This window comes from Sus scrofa, chromosome X (assembly GCF_054392235.1).
Source record: "Sus scrofa isolate SSC_HxYL_T2T_F1_AM1 chromosome X, Sscrofa_HxYL_maternal_Yorkshire_Landrace_v2.0, whole genome shotgun sequence".
Lineage (NCBI taxonomy): Eukaryota > Metazoa > Chordata > Mammalia > Artiodactyla > Suidae > Sus > Sus scrofa.
This window is the reverse complement of record NC_139401.1, coordinates 18,424,783-18,446,787: the sequence shown is the minus strand read 5'-3', so window position 1 is coordinate 18,446,787 and position 22,005 is coordinate 18,424,783. Positions and strand designations below refer to the sequence as shown.

Genomic DNA, 22,005 nt, shown 5'->3' with positions numbered 1-22,005 from the left:
TAACCCACTGTGCCGCAAGGGAACTCCTCATCCACATCTTAGATTGCAAAATAAGCAATAACTTTTGTTTTGTTTTGCTAATCTTGAGCTAGTGGAGTTTTTCCTTAAGTCATGAACTGTTAAAAGGCATTTATTATTGTCCAGTTTTCATTTTAGCTAAAAATATTGGCTTTGTGAATTTATAATGGCAGAATTTCATTTGAAGATTATTGATGTATGGAATTGGTAAAATGTACATTTAAAAGTGGTTCAAATGTGTATTGTATATGGATTTACATATGTGATTTTTAAAAATTGAAAGGATATACACCAGATGGTTAAGAGTAGGTATTGTTTGATGATGGAATTGTAGATGTTCCCCCCCCTTTTACTTACCTGTGCTCTAGTTTGTTTTTAATGGCCACACCCATGGCATATGGAAGTTCCCAGGCTAGGGGTCTAATTGGAGCTATAGCTGCCTGCCACAGCCACAGCCACAGCAATACCACAGCAGCACCACATCCGAGCCATGTCTGTGACCTACACCACAGCTCATGGCAATGCCGGATCCTTAACCCACTGACTGAGGCCAGGGATCAAACCTGCATCCTCAGGATACTAGTCAGGTTCGTAACCCGCTGTGTGACAATAGGAACTTCCTGTACTCTAATTTTTTGAGGAGGGGTGATGAATGTGTAAAAAAGAAGGAAAAAACCACTACAGTTTCTAGGAGTCCACAAAGGTCACTTTGGTTCACAAAGGACTAAAAGCTCTTTTCAGTACTTACCAACCCTAAAGAAAATAATGTATTCATGAATAAATACCTGAAAGTCATCCATTTTGGGTGACATCAAGTTTCTTTTGGCTTTAGCTAGAATGTATAGGTTTTCTGATAATATGAGTTGTTAGATGATGGCTGGTTTGTTTAGTAATTATATGTCTGGGTATTACTAATATATATAGCTGCTTAATTTAAGAGTGCCTTAAACTTAGCATTTCTTTCTTTAAACAGCACCTTCTTTTTTTTTTTAAGGCCACATTTGCAGCATATAGAAGTTCCCAGGCTAGGGGCTGAATCAGAGCTACAGCTGCTGGCCTATACCACAGCCATAGCAACTCAGGATCTGAGCCGCATCTGCGACCTACACCACAGCTTATGGCAACCCCTGATCCTTAACCCACTGAGTGAGGCCAGGGATTGAACCTGCATCCTCATAGATACCAGTCAGGCCCGTTACTGCTGAGCCACAAAGGGAACTCCCAAACAGCACCCTTTTATCTATACTTTGGAAGAGAATAAATAGTAATGCTTAGGGATCAAAGTAGGAATATCGTTGCATTTTATAACATAATTAATGTGTTAATGGTAAAACTCACTTATATTGGGGAGTTTCAGTGAGGACAGATGGGGTGGTATAGAAAACAGTCTTTGAGCTTCCAGTTGTTCAGGATACTCTCTGCTAAGTGCTCTGCCTACACTGTCTCATTAATTTCATGACAACACTGCAAAACAAAGCATAGATGCTATTAGTCTTAAATTACACATGAGAAAACCAAGACTCCGGGAGATGAAATAATTTATAGTGACTTGAAACACTAGAAAATAACATTTCTATGTAATTGTTATGGCTACCAGTAACCATCATGGTATCCATATTATTTGTTAAAACTTAGGTGATAGGCCAGTGTTGCGTATAGAGAGCTTCATAGTAATGTAACAACTCCAGGCCAGTGTTGCATATAGAGAGCTTCATAGTAATGTAACAACTCTTAGAGATTGTTTTAAAAAACTATCAGAGTATACCCCCCATGAAAATAACTTTCTCTGATTATTTAATACATATCACTGTGAAGAATTCAAATCATACATAAAAATATAAGGAAGAAAATAAAGGTACCTAAAATCTCTCCACCCTGTGATGCAAAAAAGGAGGATCACCAAAATATTTTCGCATTACTTTATGCAAGGTTATGCAAAATTTTATACAAATAGAATTATATCAAGTAAAATGTATTTATAACTAGCCCCCCCATCATCTTTACCCTCCCAGGTGAGCCTTATTAACAGTCTAGTATAGGAGTTCATTGTGGCTCAGTGGATTATGAGCTCTACTAGTATCCATGAGGATGCGGGTTCAACCCCTGGCCTTGCTCAGTGGGTTAAGGATCCAGCATTGCTGTGAGCTGTGGAGTAGGTAGATTGCACACACAGCTCCAATTAGGGATCTGGCGTTGCTGTAGGTTGGCAGCTGCAGCTCCCATTCGACCCGTAGCCTGAGAACTTCCATATGCCGCAGGTACAGCCCTAAAAAGCAAGGAAAAAACCCCCAGCCTAGTATATGTCCTATGTTTCTCTCCGTGTTAATAATCTTTTACTCAAATAATCCTATAGAGACTTATGTATACACTTACAGTGGAATTTTGGTTTTCATTTTTATGTATGATTTGAATTCTTCACAGTGGTATGTTTCCTTTTCAATTATCATAGTCATTCAGCCCCACTGAGCAGACATATCCTCTTGGGAAGTCCATAGTCGTCAAATAAAGACTTCAACATATAAAAAGAACCCAAACTCTTTAGGAAATGAGTCAGTGATTCAATAAGCCTTCCCTTTCAGTCTTTATGGTGTTCAAGTTCAGTGAGTTGTTAGAAGACTTCATCAAAATTTAGATGGTGTCCACCGTGGTAATTTAAAAATCATTTGCGTTAATCATTCTTCTTCACTGTTAACCTGGGAACTTCCATATGTCTCAGGTGCCTCTGTTAAAAAAAAAAAATTAAGTTCTCAGTGTTCTTTGTATATACTGGATACAGATCTTTTATCAGATACGTGTTCTGCAAATATTTTCTCCCATTCTGTAGTTTATTTTCTTAACAGTGTCATTTGAAGAGCAGTTGTTAGTTTTGATGAAGTGCAGTTTATCAGTTTTTTCTTTTATGCATTATGCTTTTTTGTGTCATATCTAAGAAATCATCCCCTAACTCAAAGTCACAAGAGCTCTGTGTTCTCCTCTAGAAATTTTATAGTTTTGGGCTTTACATTTAGGTTTATGATCTGTCTCAAGGTAATTTTTGTCTATTGTAAGTGTTGTTTTTCTTTTTTTATGTAGATCCGTTCCACTACCATTTGTTGAAAAAATAAGCAGAAAACCAAAATTATCCTTTTTCCACTGAATTACCTTGACACTTTGTTGAAAAATCTATTAACCCACTGTTATATGGACCTTTCAGGGCTCTGTGTTCTCTTCCACTGATACATATGGCTGCCCTTATGCCAGTACTACTCCATCTTGTTTAAATAGTGCCTTTGGATAAACAGAAAATTTAATCATGATTAAATCCAGTTTGTTAATATTTTCTTTTATTGTCAGTGCATTTTTATGCTTATTTAAGATATTATCAAACTTGTGAACATGGATTTATTTATTTAGGTCTTCAAAAATTTGGTTTTAATTATTTCTATACATGTGTTTTTACCTTCTACTTTTTTTTCTGTCTTTTTAGGGCCACACCTGTGGCATATGGAGATTCCCAGGCTAGGGATTGAATTGACCTATACCACAGGCACAGCAACTCGGGATCTGAGTCACATTCATAACTTGTGCCACAACTTGTGGCAAAGCCGGATACTTTAACCCACTGAGTGAGGCCAGGGATTGAACCTTCATCCTCTTGGATATTAGTGTGTTCTTAATGACTAATATCAGGTGACTATGGCATTAGACCAGGCAGGAGCTGTTGAGGTTGTAAGCCAGTTAATGGCAGGGGAAAGGAAAATGAGAGAGCAAATATCTGCCACTGATTGAATGTGTGAGTGAAATAAGAGAACCTTACACAATCAATCATACCAAGTACCTGGAAAAGTAGTGGTGTTAGTAAGAGAAACAAAAATGTTAGAAGGAGCAGATTTTGGGGAGGTGATAATTGAGTGTAAGTCTATTGAGTCAGAGGTGCAGAAAATATTCTGGGTGGTTTAAAGAATGTATTCTGCAGAGGCTTCCTTTAAATAACAGATTACCCTCTCTTACATACACTTTCATGTTCTGAGTACAGGCACATAGAGCAGTGAGAGGTGGATATCCTTTTGCCATATTCAGTATTTCCGTGTACATATCTTTTTTTTCTCCCCTTTTTCTTTTTAGAGTTGCACCTGTGGCATATGGCAAGTTCCCAGGCTAGGGGTCCAATTGGAGCTGTAGCTGCCGGCCTATACCACAGGCACAGCAATGCTGATCTGAACCACATCTTCAACCTACACTGCAGCTTGCAGCAACACTGGATTCTTAACCTACTGAGTGAGGTCAGGGATCAAACCTCATCCTCATGGATACTAGTCAGATTCTTAACCCTCTGAGCCGCAATGGGAACTCAATACATGCACATACCTTTTTTATAGCACTCATTGTATTTTGTTCATGTGCCTATTTCTGACTAGGTGGAGCTGTTAGAGATCAAGGTCAGTGTATTTTTTATCTTTGTTGTAGAGTGCCTGGCATATTAAGACATGCGGAAAAAGTTTGAATTAATGAATCATTTAGTAGCTCAAAATATACAGGCTTTCTAACAATAATCTTATTAGAAAACTTGACTCTTAGTTCTCACAAGTTTTATCAACTTAGTCATTGTTCTTCCACCTCTTGGTAACATGGGCTTAAGTGGGCTTTTGGGATAGGCTTTAGTTTGAATCTCAGCTCTACCAACTTACTGTCTGCTCTTTTTTAAATTCATTTAACCATAAAGTTCACCCTTTTAAAATATACAGTTCATTGGTTTATAGTGTATTCATAGAGGTCTGCAACTATCACCACCGTCTTAATTCTAGAACATTTCATGACCTTAAAAAAGAACTCCCTTACTCATACCCATATCCATTCACTAGCAGTCATGCTCCAGTCCCTCTTCTCCCAGCCCCTGGCAACTGCTAATTTGTTCAACTTATTTTTATTCAAGGGGAAGAGATTTAAATGATCTAACTCTATAGCTGATTTTTTTTTTTTTTTGGTCTTTTTTTTGCTATTTCTTGGGCCGCTCCCGCGGCATATGGAGATTCCCAGGCTAGGGGTCCAATTGGAGCTGTAGCCGCCGGCCTACACCAGAGCCACAGCAACGCGGGATCCGAGCCGCGTCTGCAACCTACACCGCAGCTCATGGCAACGCCGGATCGTTACCCCACTGAGCAAGGGCAGGGACCGAACCTGCAACCTCATGGTTCCTAGTCGGATTCGTTAACCACTGCGCCACAACGGGAACTCCTATAGCTGATTTTTTAACCTTTGTTTTTTTCTTCTAATTTTACTGAGATATAATTGGCATATAGCACTGTAGAAGTTCAAGGCATACACCATAATGATTTTTTTTTTTTTTTTTTTTTGGCTGCACCTGTGGAATTCGGAAGTTCCTAGGCCAGGGTTTGGACCTGAGCCACAGCAGTGACAATGCCGGATCTTTAATGCCTAGGCCACCAGGAAACTCCCAGCATAGTAATTTGATGTACATACATCAAGAAATGATTATGACAGTAAGTTTAGTGAACATCCATCATCTCATATAGGTACAAAATAAAAAAAATGGAAAAAATTTTTTTCTTGTGATGAGAACTCTGGAATTTACTTTCTTAACAACTTGGCTATAGAACATAGGCAGTGTCGATTATATTTATTATGCGGTACATTACATCCCTAGCATTTACTTATTTTATTTGTACCTTTTGACCGTCTTCAGCCAGTCCCCCCCTCCCCACCACCCCTAGTAACCACAAGTCTGATCCATCTCTCTTTCTCTCTCTTTTTTTCTTTTTTGGCCACCCCAGAGCACATGGAGTTCCTGGGTCAGGGATCACATCCAGGTCACCGCAGCTGTGGCAACGCTGGATCCTCTCACTGTGATGGGCTAGGATCAGACCTGTGTCTTAGTGCTTCAGAGATGCTGCTGATCCTCTTGTGCCACAGCAGGAGCTCTCTGGTCTCTTTTTCTATGAGTTTGTTTGTTTCTTTCTTTCTTTCTGTCTGTCTTTTTTTTCTGTCTTTCTGTCTGTCTTTCTGTCTGTCTGTCTTTCTGTCTTTCTTTCTGTCTTTCTGTCTGTCTGTCTTTCTGTCTTTCTGTCTGTCTGTCTCTCTGTCTGTCTTTTTGACATTTCTAGGGCCGGGAGGTTCCCAGGCTATGGGTCTAATCGGAGCTGTAGCCGCCGGCCTACACCACAGCCACAGCAACGCGAGATCTAAGCTGCGTCTGCAACCTACACCACAGCTCACGGCAACTCAGGGTCCTTAACTCAACTGAACAAGGCCAGGGATTGAACCCAAAACCTCATGGTTCCTAGTTGTATTCGTTAACCACTGAGACACGACAGGAACTCCTGTTTCTTTATTTTTAATGTCTAATTGATCTACAACACTCTGTTAGTTCCTGTTACATAACATAGTAATTCATTATTTCTGCGGCTTTCAAAATGATCACCATAAGTGTAGTTATGATCTCTTACCATACAAAGATATTACATAATTGCTGACTATATTCCCCACACTGTACATTTCATACCTCTTACTCATTTATTTTGCAGTTAGAGGTTTGTACCTTTTAATCTCCTTCACCTATTTCTCTCTTCCTCCCATAGCATTCCCCTCTGGCAGTCACCTGTTTGTTCTCTGTATCTGTGACTGTTTTTGTTTTGTTATGATTGTTCATTTGTTTTGTTTTTTAGATTCCACATATAGGTGAAATTTATCTTTCTCTGTATGATTTACCTAGCATAATATCCTCTAGGTCCACCCATATTGTTGCAGATGGTAAGATTTCATTCTTTTTTTATGGCTAAGTAATATGCTGCTGTGTATATATACCACATCTTCTTTATCCATGCATTCGTTGATGGGCACTTAGGTTCCTTCCATATGCTGACTATTATAAATAATGCTACAGTGAACATAGGGGTGTGTGTATTTTTTGAATTAGTGTTTTTGTGTTCTTTAGATAAATACCCAGGAGTGGAATTGATGGATCATGTAGTAGTTCTATTTTTAATTTTTTTGAGGAATCTCTATACAGTTTTCCATAGCGGCTGCACCAATTTACATTCCCGCCAACGGTGCACTATGGTTCCTTTGTCTCCACATCCTCCCCAACACTTGCCATGTGGTGTCTTTTTGGTAATAGCCATTCTGACAGGTGTGAGATGAAACCTCACTGAAGTTTTGATTTTGCATTTCCCTGGTGGTGAGTGATATTGAACATCTTTTCATGTGCCTGTTAGCCATTTGTATATCTTCTTTGGAAAAATGTCTATGCAGATCCTCTGCCCTTTTTTAAATTGGGTTATTTGTTTTTTGATTGTGAGTTGTATGAGTTCTTTGTATATTTTGAGTACTAACCCCTCATTGGATGTATCGTTTGCAGAAACTTTCACCATTCAGTAGGTGGCCTCTCCATTTTGTTAATAGTTTCCTTTACTGTGCAAACGCTTTTTAGTTTGATGTAATCCCGTTATAGCTGATTTCTAATAATACTACCTTTTAGAAATGTGTTAAAAGGAGGCAGTAATTGATTTTTCTCCTTGTAGGAAAAAAAACACCAGAGAGGGATACCATGGGGCAAACAGTGAATGAAGGTAAGATTTACTTGTCTAAAGATGATTAACAGTTTTAGTTATTAGTTTGGAATGAGTATCTTCTGATAGATGGAATGTTTTCTAAAAAAGCCTTTTAAAAATAAATTTAGAAGATATTAGGTACTTAGAATTGGAATTTTGGCGCTGAATAGCTATTGAAGGTAATTTTGTCTTCCCTTCTTAGTTTTATAAATGAGAAAGGTGACACTAAGGGAGGTTAACTGAACAGGTCATTTAACAATCTCTGATGGCTACGATCAGAGTCCAGATGGGTGATTAAAAAACATTTCATTCAGGAGTTCCCATTGTGGTGCCATGACTAGTATACATGATGATTTGGGTTCGATCTCTGGCCTTGCTCAGTGGGTTGGGGATCTGGCGTTGCTGTGAGCTCTGGTGCAGGTTGCAGCCCTGTGGTTGTGGCTATGGCTGTGGCGTAGGCCAGTGGCTACAGCTCCGATTTAGCCCCTAGCCTGGGAACTTCCATATGCCAAGGGTATGGCTCTAAAAAAAAACCAGTTTCATTCTGTCGTCCTCTAGTGAGAAGTCTTCTCACTGTCCCATGAATATGCCACACTCATTTGCACTCTGTTTTAAGTTGTATTTTCTTTTCCATAATATATTTTTCTATCTTTGCCATCCTAAGTTCTCTTTTTCCTTCAAAACCCAGTTCAAGTCCTCTCTCATGACTTTTACTCTGGCTGCATGCTGAATGTTGTCCTATGCTCTTCCCATTTTTGTCAGGTGTATTAGTTTAGTATAGTCTCTGTAACTAGATTCTTAGCTTCTCTAGAGCAGGTACCAGGCAATTATAATTTCACTTTTTTTCCTATTAGAAAATATTATTGCAGAACTATTTAGTAAATATGTATTTTCTTTGTACTAGTCAAATTATTTAAATAAAGAGCAGCCAACATATACCTCTGGAGTGTTCACACATACTGAAGATGCATTCAGTCATAACCAGAAAGTAGATCTGTTACCTTAAATGGTACACCTGGCATCATTCATAGATTCTTTTAAGAAGCTTGTCACTTGGCAGTTCAAGCATCAGTAAGGGTAAAACAACAATAGATGGAAATACATCAAGTGTGGTTAGGTCTATGAATTCATAATGGTACTAAAAGCAAAACAAAACTTATTGGTCATCTGTGGAGAATGCTAGGGATATAATTCATTATTTTGAAAACTAGAAAATAAAGGAAAAGAATAAAGCATCGAGTGTGACTTCCTAATCTGTACTTCAGGGTAATTGAATGGTTAAAGAGCAGAGGTTTGTTTCTCTCTGTAGTAGTTTTCTGACTAAAGACAAAGATAAAATTAGAATACCTCCATTTTGCAGTGGATCTAGACAATAGTCATCTGTGGCTGCTCATATTACAAAAAGAGAACTAGATATATTAGAAACCTCCTGTGAGAGGTACATAACACTACCATGAAGTCATCTTTTCTTCTCTTCCTAAAAAAGCCAAACCTTTATGTGATTAAGCTCTTCTGGGTTGAAATAGCAATACCAATTTAGAGAAAATATAAGAACCAGAAGAACCCAGTGCCATGAGAAGGTAGCAAAATCCAGACTGGAAAACTCTGAACTGGTATCACCAGCAGAAAAAAATTGCTAGGGAAAGCGGGAAAAAAAAAGAGGAGGCAGGAGCTCTTGCTGTGGCACAACGGGGATCTGCAGTCTTAGAGCCCTGGGACTCCAGTTTGATCCCCAACCTGGCACAGTGGGTTAAAGATCCAGTGTTGCCACAGCTGCGGCTTACATTGCAACTGTGGCTCGGATCTGATCCCAGGCCGGGGAGCTCCATATGCTATGGGCAGCCAAAATATGGGGGCGGGAGGAGGAGGTGGAGGAGCCTATAGATCAAAAGAGATTTAAGAAATATATTCAACATTGTTCCGTATGGACTTTATTTGGGTCATTTAAAACAATGGTGAAAATGAGAACACTGACTACTAAGCAATTATGGTTAATTTTTTCAGCATATTATTATTATTATTATTATTATTATTTTCTTATTACAGCCACACTTGCAGTATGTGGAAGTTCCTAGGCTAGGGGTGGAATCAGAGCTGCAACTGAGGCCTACGCCACAGCCACAGCAACACTGGATCCTAGCTGCAATGGCGACCTATGCTGCAGCTGCAGCAATGCTGGGTCCTTAACCCACTGAGCAAGGCCAGGGATCGAACCTGCATTCTTATGGAGACTACATCAGGTCCTTAACCAGTGGGCAACAATGGGAACTCCTATGATTTTTTTTTTTTTTTTTGTCTTTTGTCTTTTGTCTTTTTTTTTTGTTGTTGTTGTTGTTGCTATTTCTTGGGCCGCTCCCGCGGCATATGGAGGTTCCCAGGCCAGGGGTTGAATTGGAGCTGTAGCCACCGGCCTACGCCAGAGCCACAGCAACGCGGGATCCGAGCCGCGTCTGCAACCTACACCACAGCTCACGGCAACGCCGGATCCTTAACCCACTGAGCAAGGGCAGGGACCGAACCCGCAACCTCATGGTTCCTAGTCGGATTCGTTAACCACTGCGCCACGATGGGAACTCCTATGATTATTTTTTTAATGAGTCCTTTAAGAGATGTATACTGTAATAAATATGTAATAAATGATGTCTTAGATTTGGTGAAGTCCTGTGGTACAGTGCTATTTGAGCTCCTTAGCCTGGACCAGAGAAAACCTCTGCCTAGTCCATTGAATCGCGTTGTATTCTAGCTTGCTTGTTTTAAATTTTCAAAAGCACATACTTTATTTCTGGGGCACATTAATTTGAACATTGTAAGGTCAGCTGAACTCATTTTGGTTTGTTCATTTATTCATTTAACAAATGCTCAAGGGTGTTCTACATGCCAGGATTGTTCCAGGTACTGAGGATACAGCAGTGAACAAAAGAGATAAAAATAAAATAAATAAATCCCTGCCCTTTTGGAGCTTACATTTGAGTGAAGTGAGGCATACAATAAACAAATAAGCAAATTATAAGGTACATAGTATCTTAGAAAGTGAAGTCCTATGAGTATATTAATTTTAAAATTAAAACTAACTCCTATTAGAGAATAGTTTTAGTTTATAATTTTTCTAAGTGCTCTTTCAGACTGTTGCTGTGGTCTTTGGTCTTGCTCACTAATTTCTCTTTCTTTTTAAGAGTCAATGGATGTAAAGAAGGAGAATCAAGAGAAAGCTCCTCAATCAGGCACATCTTCTATGCAGAGTGGTAGGTTTTAAATTACTTCAGAACAACATATTTTTCTTCCTCACTCAATCTTAATATGAACTCTTTTCTTACTGCTTTTGGTATAGTGTATTTAGTAAACTACTATAAATAAAAAAAATCTAAGCAATAGAAAATATCAAAAAGATAGTATTTCATTTTCAAAATTTTACGTAGAGGTAAATTGTTATGGGATTAAATAAAAAGATGTTTCATTGCAAATTTTGCCACATCAAAGATATCTGATTATTAATTACCATGTATTGCCATGTGTGACCAATGTATTACCAATTTAATTTGATTATTAATAAAACCCTTTTGACATTAGCGTCAATGTGAAAGTCTTTTTTTTTTTTTGTCTTTTTGCCATTTTCTTGTGCCGCTCTCATGGCATATGGAAGTTCTCAGGCTAGGGGTCTAATTGGAGCTGTAGCCGCTGGCCTACGCCAGAGCCACAGCAACACAGGATCCGAGTCTCGTCTGCAATCTACACCACAGCTCACGGCAACGCCGGATCATTAACCCACTGAGCAAGGGCAGGAATCGAACCCGCAACCTCATGGTTCCTAGTCGGATTCGTTAACCACTGAACCACGACGGGAACTCCGAAATACTCTTTTTGAGTAAAGAAAATATTTACTATAGCCAATATATCATTCATTAAATGCCAGCTAGCTATAAAAATATCATTTCTTACATATAATGTCATATATTATGTCATATATATTTAACTCCGTGAAAGTCCTTTTTTGATGATCAGAAGATGGTTCAGTGTATTAAAGCTTAGGCATTGAGGTGGTCTGACAGACCTGTTCTAAAATCTTGGCCTTATTCTTTACCAGGCTTGTGACCTTGGGCAGATTATTCAACGTTCTTAATCTTTTTTTTCTCTTGTTTTTATCTCCTAGCACAAGGATAATACTATTTACCTCGTAGAACTATTAGAATTAAAGAAAATGAATATAAAGCATCTAATATATTGCCTAGGCCCATAGTTAATGTTTAGTAAATGTTAACTTTGTTTATTAAGTCTGAGTTAATGATTTCATGTTTTAAGTTTCTTATTGTGAATCATAGCATGTGTATAGTACTGCATCAGAGGTTCAAGAGATAGAATCTGACCCATTGCATCTGTTCTTTAGGAAAATGAAAAAATAAGTCATATGCACACAAAGGACTGAATTAAAAAAACACTATAGCAAGCTTACTGTGTTTACCAGAGATTTCTAGGCAATCCTCTTGCCCTTTGTCTTTGTGTTGTACTTGCCCTGCCAGTCCTACTCTTGGAATAAGTTCGCCCATGATTTTCTGTTCCTACAGGAAGATTGCCTATAGAAGTAATCTCCATGGAATTATTCTTTCTCACTGTAGTGGAGTCCTCAGTGCTTCCTTAGCTTTCTTTCTCACTGGCCTCGTTTGTTCTTTGGCGCTTTCCTCCATCCCCTAAAACCCTCCAAGGAAATGGAGGCCATTAGGTTAGAATGTTCTTCCTCATCCATACAAATTCCTTTGATCCTTAACCTGCTATGCTGCAAGGGAAATTCCCATTTTTTTTCTTTTTTTCAGTATAACAGCTTTATTGAGATATAATTCATGTAGCATACAATCTACCCACATAAAGTATACAGTTCAGTGGTTCTCAGTAACATGTTCCCAAAGTTGTGTAACCATCACCATAGTCAATTTTAGAACACCTTCATCACCCTAAAAAAAAAAAAAAATCTTGTACCCAGCTAGTTGTCACTCCACATTTCTCCCGGTACCTCTTCCCTCCCCCAGCCCTAGGCAACCACTTGTTGATTTTTTGTCTCCCTAGATTTGCCTATTCTGGAAATTTCATATAAATAAACTTAAAAATATATATTCTTTTTTTTTAAATTTTTTTTTTATTTTCCCATTGTACAGCACGGGGGTCAGGTTATCCTTACATGTATACATTACAATTACATTTTTCCCCCAGCAAAATATATATTCTTAAAGGTTGAAACTAGTAGCTTTTCAAATTCTCAAACTTTTCTGTTTGAGAAATTCTGGTTAAAAATGAGATTACTGGAGTTCTCTGGCACAGTGGGTTAAGGATCCAGCATTGTTACTGTAGCGGCTTGGGTTGCTGCTGTGGCACAGGTTTGATCCCTGGTCTGGAACTTCCACATGCGGCAGGTGGGGCCAAAAAAAAAAAGTGAGATTACTTAATCAAATTGACAGACATCTGCAGATATTTCTCTGGGCCCCTACCCTAGCATCTCATTTTAGAAAACAGTGAGTGATTGCTAGACAGTAAGCTCCAAGAGAGCCAGGATTTTTGTCTGTTTATTAACTGCTGCATTGTAGTGCCTAGGACAGTGTCTAGCACATCCTGGTAACTTTCTATGGGAATCCAGTAATGAATAAGACAAACATGATTCCTGACCTCTTTGAGCTTAGTGCACAAGATAGACGTAAAGAAAAAAAAAAATATGCCCAAGTACAGTCATTATAAATGCTATGAGGTAGTGGGTGCTGATCATTCAGCTGAGAAGCTTCAAGCTCTAGATATTTTGCTCATTTTCTTTACATAGCATGTTAACTCAAGCCTGGCACTAGTAGAAGATGTGATTCTGATTTACTCTGGAAAAGATTGGAGGGGCCTCATATAGATATGTTCAATTTTTTGTTTTTGTTTTTGTTTTTTTGTCTTTTCTAGGGCTGTACTGGTGTCATATGGAGGTTCCCAGGCTAATTGGAGCTGTAGCCGACGGCTTATGCCAGAGCCACAGCAACGCCAGATCTGAGCCGTGGCTGCGACCTACACCACAGCTTACGGCAACACTGGATCCTTAACCCGCCGAGCAAGGCCAGGGATCGAACCCACAGCCTCATGGTTCCTAGTCGGATCCGTTAACCATGGAGCCACGACGGGAACTCTGATATGTTCAATTTTCTAAAAGGTATTTGGGCTAAGGTAAGGATTAGAAAAGAGTACAAGTCAAACAGGAAGGACCATGGACATGTGCAGGTAACAATCACATCACAAGATATGTATGTACACCTCGCTCATGAACAAGCCTATCAATTTGCAGTTCTTTTCTGAGAGAGAGAATAAATCCCCCACTCCCACCCCAATCTGTCAGTGAAGATAAGATGCAGAGCCAGACAGGGACTTCAAGCTTGCCTGAGACTTTCTATTTTGGCTCCTGGTCAGTAATTCCAGCTGTGATATTGTTGTAGATGTGTCAAATCTAAATTAATAAAGCCGGTTGCTATGTGTGTTTTCCCTATGTTGTTGGGAGGGGCTCATCATATGAGCAGCCAAGCTGAAAAGTTTAGTGGACTAGAAATTTTGTCTTATGAATAAAGAAAAAAATTAAGGTTCTGATGGTTAAATGCTACAAAAATATGGTTTTTGACTAGCAGTGTGATAGAAAAATAATCTTCTTTCAGAGCACTGGTATAAAGGATTTGCTAGCTCACATTATAGCCTATTAAGACACAAATGGTAATAGGATATTTTAAAAATTGTGTTAGAAAAATGGATTAAGTATTTTATAATGTTACTGAAAAATTTACAAATATAACTAGTTTGTGGAAGAGTCTTGTAAGTTCTTCAAGATATAATTGTGAAATGGTTTTGATTTCTCAGTTATTTTCAGCTTACACTCCTTTCTTCCTGGTATGCTGGCTTCTTAATGACATCCTAGTCAGATATTTTCCCCCCATTCAGGTTTTGTTTTTTTGTTGTTATTCTTTTTTTTTTTTTTTTTTTTTTTTTAACTTTTTCCAAGATCTTACGCTGATAGAGCTTCAGTTAGAACCTTGGGTCTCTTGACTATCAGGTTAGTGTTTAGGAGGTCACCGAAATAACCTGGTTAGTTGAATTTTGGAGCCATGGATCTCAGTTTTCATTTCATTTTATTTATTTTTTTGGCTGTGCCCACAGTGATGTCTGTGGGCATAGCAGTGATCCGAGCCATTGCAGTGACAGTGCTGGATCCTCAACCTTCTAAGCTACCAGGAACTCTTCACTTTTAACTTTTATTGGCTGCCCTGTGACATACGGAGTTCCTTGGCCAGGGATCGGATATGAGCCACCTTTGTGACCTACGCTGCAGCTGTGGCAATACTGGATCCTTTAACTTACTGTGCTGGGCTGGGGATTGAACCTGCATCCTGGCACTGCAGAGAAGCTACTGATCCTATTGCCCCCCAGCAGGAACTCCAGTTTTCACTTTTAATAAAGTTCTCCAGCATTCATAAGTTTAGGCACAACTATGACACTTAGTTTTGGAATAATAACAAACCATTTATTGAACCATTCTACTTCACTTAGTTCTCAAAATACGTTATAGCATGTATATTCCTTTCATCATTTTATAAATGAAGGAATTGAAGCTCAGAAAGTGAACTAGCTTGCTCAGGGTTATATAACTAGTGAGAGGTAGAATCAGATTGAAAGTCAGCAAGTTCAACTCCAGAGCCCATATTCTTGATATTCTGCTGCACGCCTTTCAGCACTCTGGTAGTGTTTGCTTTACATTATCTGGAAGCAGAATTAAACCCTGTATTTTCTTTTTAGTGTGAAAAGGGTGTACAGTGTTATATATGATATGCTTAATACCATATGTAATATACGTACATACACATATAAGTGCATACGTACATGTAACAGTGATATTCTGAAGCTGACTTAAACCAGCTTTGGAGGACCAGCTGTACACATTTCTTTTCAACTTCGTGGTTGGTGACTTAACCTTGGCACCTTGCAGTCAGCCATGGTGGTAGTATTTATACCACAGAAATCTGCAGACACTACCATTTAGCCTTTTTGTTTATTTGTATTTTCTGGAAAGCTGGTTGTTAAACATTTATCAGCACTGAGTGTGTCTGTTTGTGTATGCATGTAAGTAGAAATGTTATATCCTTTGAAGGATACGTAAGAGGCTGGTAACACAGATTCCCCTAGGGAGGGAACTGTCAAACCCAATATAAATATATGTGTGTGTGTGTGTGTGTATATATATATGTTTTTTTTTTTCTTTTCTTTTTATGGCTGCACTTGTGGTATATAGAAGTTTCCTAGGCTAGGGGTTGAATTGGAGCTGCAGCTGCAGGCCTATGCCACAGCCATGGCAACACTGGATCCAAGCCACATCTGTGACCTATGCTGCAGCTTGTGGCAATGCCAATCCTTAACTCACTGAGCAAGGCCAGAGATTGGGCCCACATCCTCATAGGGACTACGTTGGGTCCTTAACCTGCTGAGCCACAATGGGAATTCCTGAAGTTTTATTTATTTGGTCCTTTTTTTTTTTTTTTTCTTTTCTTCTTAGGCCACCCCAAGGCATATGGAGTTTCTCTGTCAGAGCCAGAGATCAGACTGAGCCACATTTGTGACCTATGCCGCAGCTGTGGCAATGCTAGATCCTTTAACCCACTATGCTGGGCCGGGGATTGAACCTGCATCCTGCATTGTGGAGATGACACCAATCAAGTTGTGCTACAGTGGGAACTCCTCCAGTATTTTTATAGTGAGGAAGTTAAACGCGTATAGAACAGAATTTTATGGTTAATGATAATTAAACTTGGTGTGAATTAATAGTACCATTAATACTGCTGTGAAGTCTTCCTCTCAGTGTCTTGGCAGTGTGACTGGCACAGTGAATTGAAATGTTCAAGCCAGGCGCACTGCTTTCTGTGCTTCTCTTCTAGTATTGTAATATATCATAAAGACTGAATGAGAGAAAGGACAGCAAGAGTTTGTAGAAATTACAAATCATTAAAACACATCAATCATTGCACTGATGGCTGGTTTACTGCTTTGTTCTGCCACTATATTCTTGACACCCTAGATGGAGATGTAATAATCAGTTGAGAAACAACGCTGGTTCACAGAATTTTTCTTTCTATAAAGCATGGCTTTATTTCTGCTAGACTACATATCTAAGTACCTTTCAGATCTCTGTGAAAAATGACGCACCTTCATATTAATGGGGTGAAATGGTAAAAAAACATCTTAAGTAAATTTACATTACAGACATATGAGTAGAATTTGTTGTTACTCTATATTATAAAATCTTTTAGTTGGTCCCAGAGTTCACATTTTTAGAATCTCTGTGCTGCAGTCTTCATTATATCAAGGAGATCTGGATTGTAATTTATATCAGAGCCATTATTATCAGGAAGTTTGCTTTCTTTCTTTCTTTTTTTTGCTCTTTTGTCTTTTTAGGGCTGTACCAGCGACATATGGAGGTTCCCAGGCTAGGGATCGAATAGAAGTTGTAGCTGTCGGCCTCTGCCACAGCCACAGCAACGCCAGATCCAAGCTGCGTCTGTGACCTACACCACAGCTCATGGCAATGCTGGATTCTTAACCTTCTGAGTGAGGCCAGGGATTGAACCTGCAACCTCATGGTTCCTAGTCAGATTCATTTCTGCTGCGCCATGATGGGAACTCCCGGAAGTTTTATTTCTGTGCTGATAGTCAAATGTAGATCAGGAAGTTTGAATCTGTTCTTTAGGAAGTTTTTTTTTTTTTTTTAAGAGATAGGGAACTAAAACCCTTTTTACTCCTGAATGTTAGTGTACATGTTATATGTATTAAGAAAACAATTTTGTGCATTTTTTTTTCCAGATGATTTTCACTGGGAGAATTACTTGAAAGAGACTGGATCTTTAAGTGCTCCTTCAGAGTGTTTCAGACAGGTATGCTAAAATTCTGTAGATGTTGTATTGTATGTATTGTTGTAAACTATTAACTTGAAGGGTGTCAGTGTGATTGTTAGGTTCTGGTAGCCTGAGGAGATAGTGGGATTGTGGTAGTGCCACTTAAGAATCAGATGCTGTCTTTGCATTCACTCATTAAGAATTTACTTTATGTCAGGTATACTAAGCCCTTATGACTATCCATCTGGAGGAAAAGACAGACATGGAAATAATTAATTATGGAAGTATGATAGCGATATAGGGAGGGCTTACAGAAGAGGTGCTATATGAGATGGTTGGAATGAGGGAAAGGATATTCCAGGCAGAATATCCAAAACAGAGGCATATAGTGTGAAAGACCCTGAGTGTTCAGGAATGGCATGGGGTGGTTGGAGCACAGATTAGGTAGAGGTGACACTAGTGTGGAAATGAGGTTAGGATGCCTGGCTTTTAAACTATACTGAGGATTTGGACTTTACGTTAGGCAGTGGTAAACTACTGTTAGGCTTATTTTAAGGGAATGGCCTAATCAAATTCTTATTTTAGAAAGCCACTCAGGGAGTTCTCTTCATGGTTCAGCAGAAACGAATCTGACTAGAATCCACGAGGATGTGAGTTTGATCCCTGGCCTCACTCAGTGGGTTGGGAATCCAGCATTGCCGTGAGCTGTGGTGTAGGTCACAGACGGGCTCGGATCCCGCCATTGCTGTGGGGTAGGCTGGCAGCTATAGGTCCAATTCGACCCCTCACCTGGTAACTTCCATATACTGCAGGTGCGGCCCTAAAAAGCAAAAAAAAAAAAAAAAAAAAAAACCAGTCAGTGCATTTTAGAGGCTGTATTTGGGTTGTCTGGAAGTGGGTAGATGAGTAAGACTGATGAGCAGCAGCAGGCAGCCAAGTCAAGCTGCATGTCAGGCCAAGGAGAAGGTTTGGAGATCTTTTTTTTTTTTTTTTTTTTTTTTGGTCTTTTTTGCTATTTCTTGGGCCGCTTCCGTGGCATATGGAGGTTCCCAGGCTAGGGGTCCAATCCGAGCTGTAGCCACCAGCCTACGCCAGAGCCACAGCAACGCGGGATCCGAGCCGCGTCTGTGACCTACACCACAGCTCACGGCAACGCCAGATCCTTAACCCACTGAGCAAGGGCAGGGACCGAACCCGCAACCTCATGGTTCCTAGTCGAAGTTCTGCGCCATGACGGGAACTCCTGGAGATCTTTTTAACTCTTACTGCTCTTACTTTGTTCACCATCTGCGGTGACTGTTGCTTAAAACATTCCTCAGGTACTTTAATAACATAACTGACTGTTTGATTTTCTTATAGTTGATGCATTCTAACAAAATTTTATTTATATGTGTATATGTATGTAGTCCAAGATTCCACCAGCTAATGACTTCAAAGTTGGCATGAAATTGGAAGCCCATGACCCTCGCAATGTTACTTCAATATGTATAGCGACAGTTGTTGGAATTACTGGTGCCAGGCTACGTTTACGACTGGATGGTAGTGATAACCGGAATGACTTTTGGCGACTTGTCGATTCTCCAGACATACAGCCTGTTGGGACATGTGAAAAGGAAGGGGACTTACTTCAGCCTCCACTGGGTAAGGATAAACAGTTTTTAAAATAAATAACATATTCTTGGTAATGTAATTTCAGTAGAAATAATTTTAATTGATGTTTTAAAAATCTTTTCAGGCATTCTTGCAAATAGATGGTCAGGTGGTTTCTGTGGAGAATGTATGAGAAAGGAACTCAGTACCCTATGTTACAGAGTTTCACTTAAGTACACATTTGTCTTATGTGTGCTAAAGGTTCCCCACTCCAGAGCAAGACTCATGCTGTCTTCAAGCTTGAAATGTCAGAAGCAGCTCTACTAGATTTTGTGTGCAGATTCAGAAACTGTTCTAGGGGAAAAGTTTGTAGCATTTGATATGAGTCACTTCCTCCCTCAATATTGTCTAGTGAGCCATTCAGCATTTTTGGCATGAGGGGAACACAGCAGAAGGGTATGATTTCACATCAAGACTTCAGTTTCAGACTTGGGAATTTCATTACACCTATTGTGGGAAGAAGTCATAGCGAGAGGGGTAGAAATCATTACCTTTTTAGGTCTTTGAAAAGGAGGAGATGGATGGAACTCTTCAGCAAAAGTTTTTAAATACAAAGCTCTCAATTTTCCCTTTCCCTTCCCTTCCCTTCCCTTCAGCCAAGCCTGTGGTATATGGAAATTCTGACCCTAGGATTGAACTCAAGGATTGAGCCACAGCGGTGACAATGCTGAATCCTCAACTGCTGGACCACCAGGGAACTCCTTTTTTTAGAACAAAAAAACAAAGCTCTTAATTTTGACCGCATTTTTAAAAGATAAAGTGTGACCCAGGGGGTTCCCATTGTGGCGCAGTGCAAATGAATCTGACTAGTAACCATGAGGTTGCGGGTTTGATCCCTGGCCTTGCTCAGTGGGTTAAGGTTCCGGTGTTGGTGTGAGCTGTGGCTCAGATCCTGCATTGCTGTGGCTGTGATGTAGGCTGGCAGCTGTAGTAGCTCTGATTCAGTGCCTAGCCTGAGAACTTCCATATGCCATGGGTGCAGCCCTGAAAAGCAAAAACAAACAAACAAAAAAAGTGTGACCCAAATTTTATGCAAAAATTTTCTCTTTGAGTGCTTAGAACAAAAGTGATTTAGTTCATTACTTCTACATTCTGAGTGAATGGTGGATATTGGTTTTTATTTGTTTCTTCTTTTACAGTGCTTAAAATGAAAGTTCTCTATTATAAAGCACAATGAGAGAATGGATTTTTTTTTTTTTTTAATCTCCTACTAGTGAAAAATTCTCTGGAAACCAAAAACTTAAGATAATAATAACTACTCTTTTAGTAGTATCTTTTTTTTGTTTGTTTTAATTTGTTTTTTATTGAAGTATGGTTGATTTACAGTGTTGTGTTTCAGGTGTACAGAAAGTGATTTAGTTATATATGTATGTTCTTTCTCAGATTCTTTCCCTTAAAGGTTATTAGAAAATATCGCATATAGTTCCCTGTGCTATTCAGATCCTTGTTGGTTATTTACTTCATATATTGTAGTGTGTATGTCTTAATCTCAGACTCCTAATTTTTCCCTCCCTCATTTCCACTTGAATAACCATAAGATTGTTGTCTATGTCTGTGAGTCTGTTTCTGTTTTATAAGTTCATTTGTATCTTTTTTTTTTGATTTCACATGTAAGTGATATCACATATTTTTCTTTATCTGGTTTACTTCACTTAGTATTATAATCCCTAGGTCCATCCATGTTGGTACAAATGGCATTCTTTCATTTTTTTTATAGCTGAGTAATACTCCATTGTATATATACACCACATCTTCTTTATTCATCTGTCAGTGGACATTTAGGTTGCCTCCATGACTTGGCTATTGTAAATAGTGCTGCAGTGTATTCTTTCTAATTATGGTTTTCTCTGGGTATGTGCCCAGGATTGGGATTGCAGAATCATATGGTAGTTCTATTTTTCATTTTCATTTTTTTATTTTTTAATTTTTTTTGTCTTTTTGCCATTTCTTGGGCCGCTCCCGCAGCATATGGAGGTTCCCAGGCTAGGGGTGTAATTGGAGCTGTAGCCACTGGCCTATGCCAGAGCCACAGCAACGCGTGATCCGAGTCTCGTCTGCAACCCACACCACAGCTCACGGCACTGCCAGATCCTTAACCCACTGAGCAAGGGCAGGGATCGAACCCACCACCTCATGGTTCCTAGTTGGATTTGTCAACCACTGCGCCACGACGGGAACTCAGTATTTTTCATTTTTAAAGGAACATCCATACTGTTTTCCATAGTGGCTATGCCAATTTACATTCCCACCAACAGTGTAGGAGGGTTCCCCTTTTCTCTACACCCCCTCCAGCATTTATTTGTAGACTTGTTAATGATGGCCATTCTGACTGGTGTGAAGTGTTACCTCATTTTAGTTTTGTTTTGCATTTCTCTAATAATTAGTGATGTTGAGCATCTTTTCATGTGCCTTTTGGCCATCTTTATGTCTTTTTTGGAGAAATATCTGTTCAGATCCTCTGTCCATTTTTTGATTGGGGTGTTCTTTTGATAATGAGTTGTATGAGCTGTTTGTATATTTTGGAGATTAATCACTTGTCTGTAGCATTGTTTGCAGCTATTTTCTCTCATTCTGTAGGTTGTATTTTTGTTTTGTTTATGGGTTCATTTGCTCTGCAAAAGCTTTTAAGTTTAATTAGGTCCCATTTGTTTATTTTTGTTTTTATTTCCACTTAACTCTAGGAGACGAATCCAAAAAGATACAGTTGTAATTTATATCAAAGAGTGTTCTGCCTATGTTTTCCTCTAGTAGCTGGTCCTACATTTAGGTCTTTTATCCATTTTGAGATTATTTTTGTGTATGGTGTTAGATAATTTCTAATTTCATTTTTTTTACATCTAGCTCTTCTGTTCTCTCAGCACCACTTATTGAAGAGACTGTCTTTTCTTCATTGTATATTCTTGCCTCCTTTA

The 22,005-nt window shown here is 39.1% G+C and overlaps 1 protein-coding gene across 10 annotated transcripts in view; it reads left to right on the top strand.

The window, feature by feature from the left end:
• SCML2 (Scm polycomb group protein like 2) overlaps nt 1-22,005 on the top strand; it is a 105,810-nt gene that overhangs the window by 14,465 nt on the left and 69,340 nt on the right. For 9 of the 10 annotated variants that reach the window (XR_014835797.1, XR_014835798.1, XM_085008653.1 and 6 more), the window contains exons 2-5: nt 7,536-7,583; nt 10,739-10,807; nt 17,412-17,482; nt 18,850-19,084. Coding sequence is in view for 8 of the 10 variants with exons in the window: in XM_085008653.1 (XP_084864779.1) it covers nt 7,562-7,583; nt 10,739-10,807; nt 17,412-17,482; nt 18,850-19,084 (397 nt within the window). In the remaining 2 variants the exon portion in view is untranslated. Of the gene's footprint in view, nt 1-4,415; nt 4,437-5,789; nt 7,584-10,738; nt 10,808-17,411; nt 17,483-18,849; nt 19,085-22,005 lie in introns of those variants that run through there. The other variant, XM_085008654.1, reaches the window with a different exon arrangement.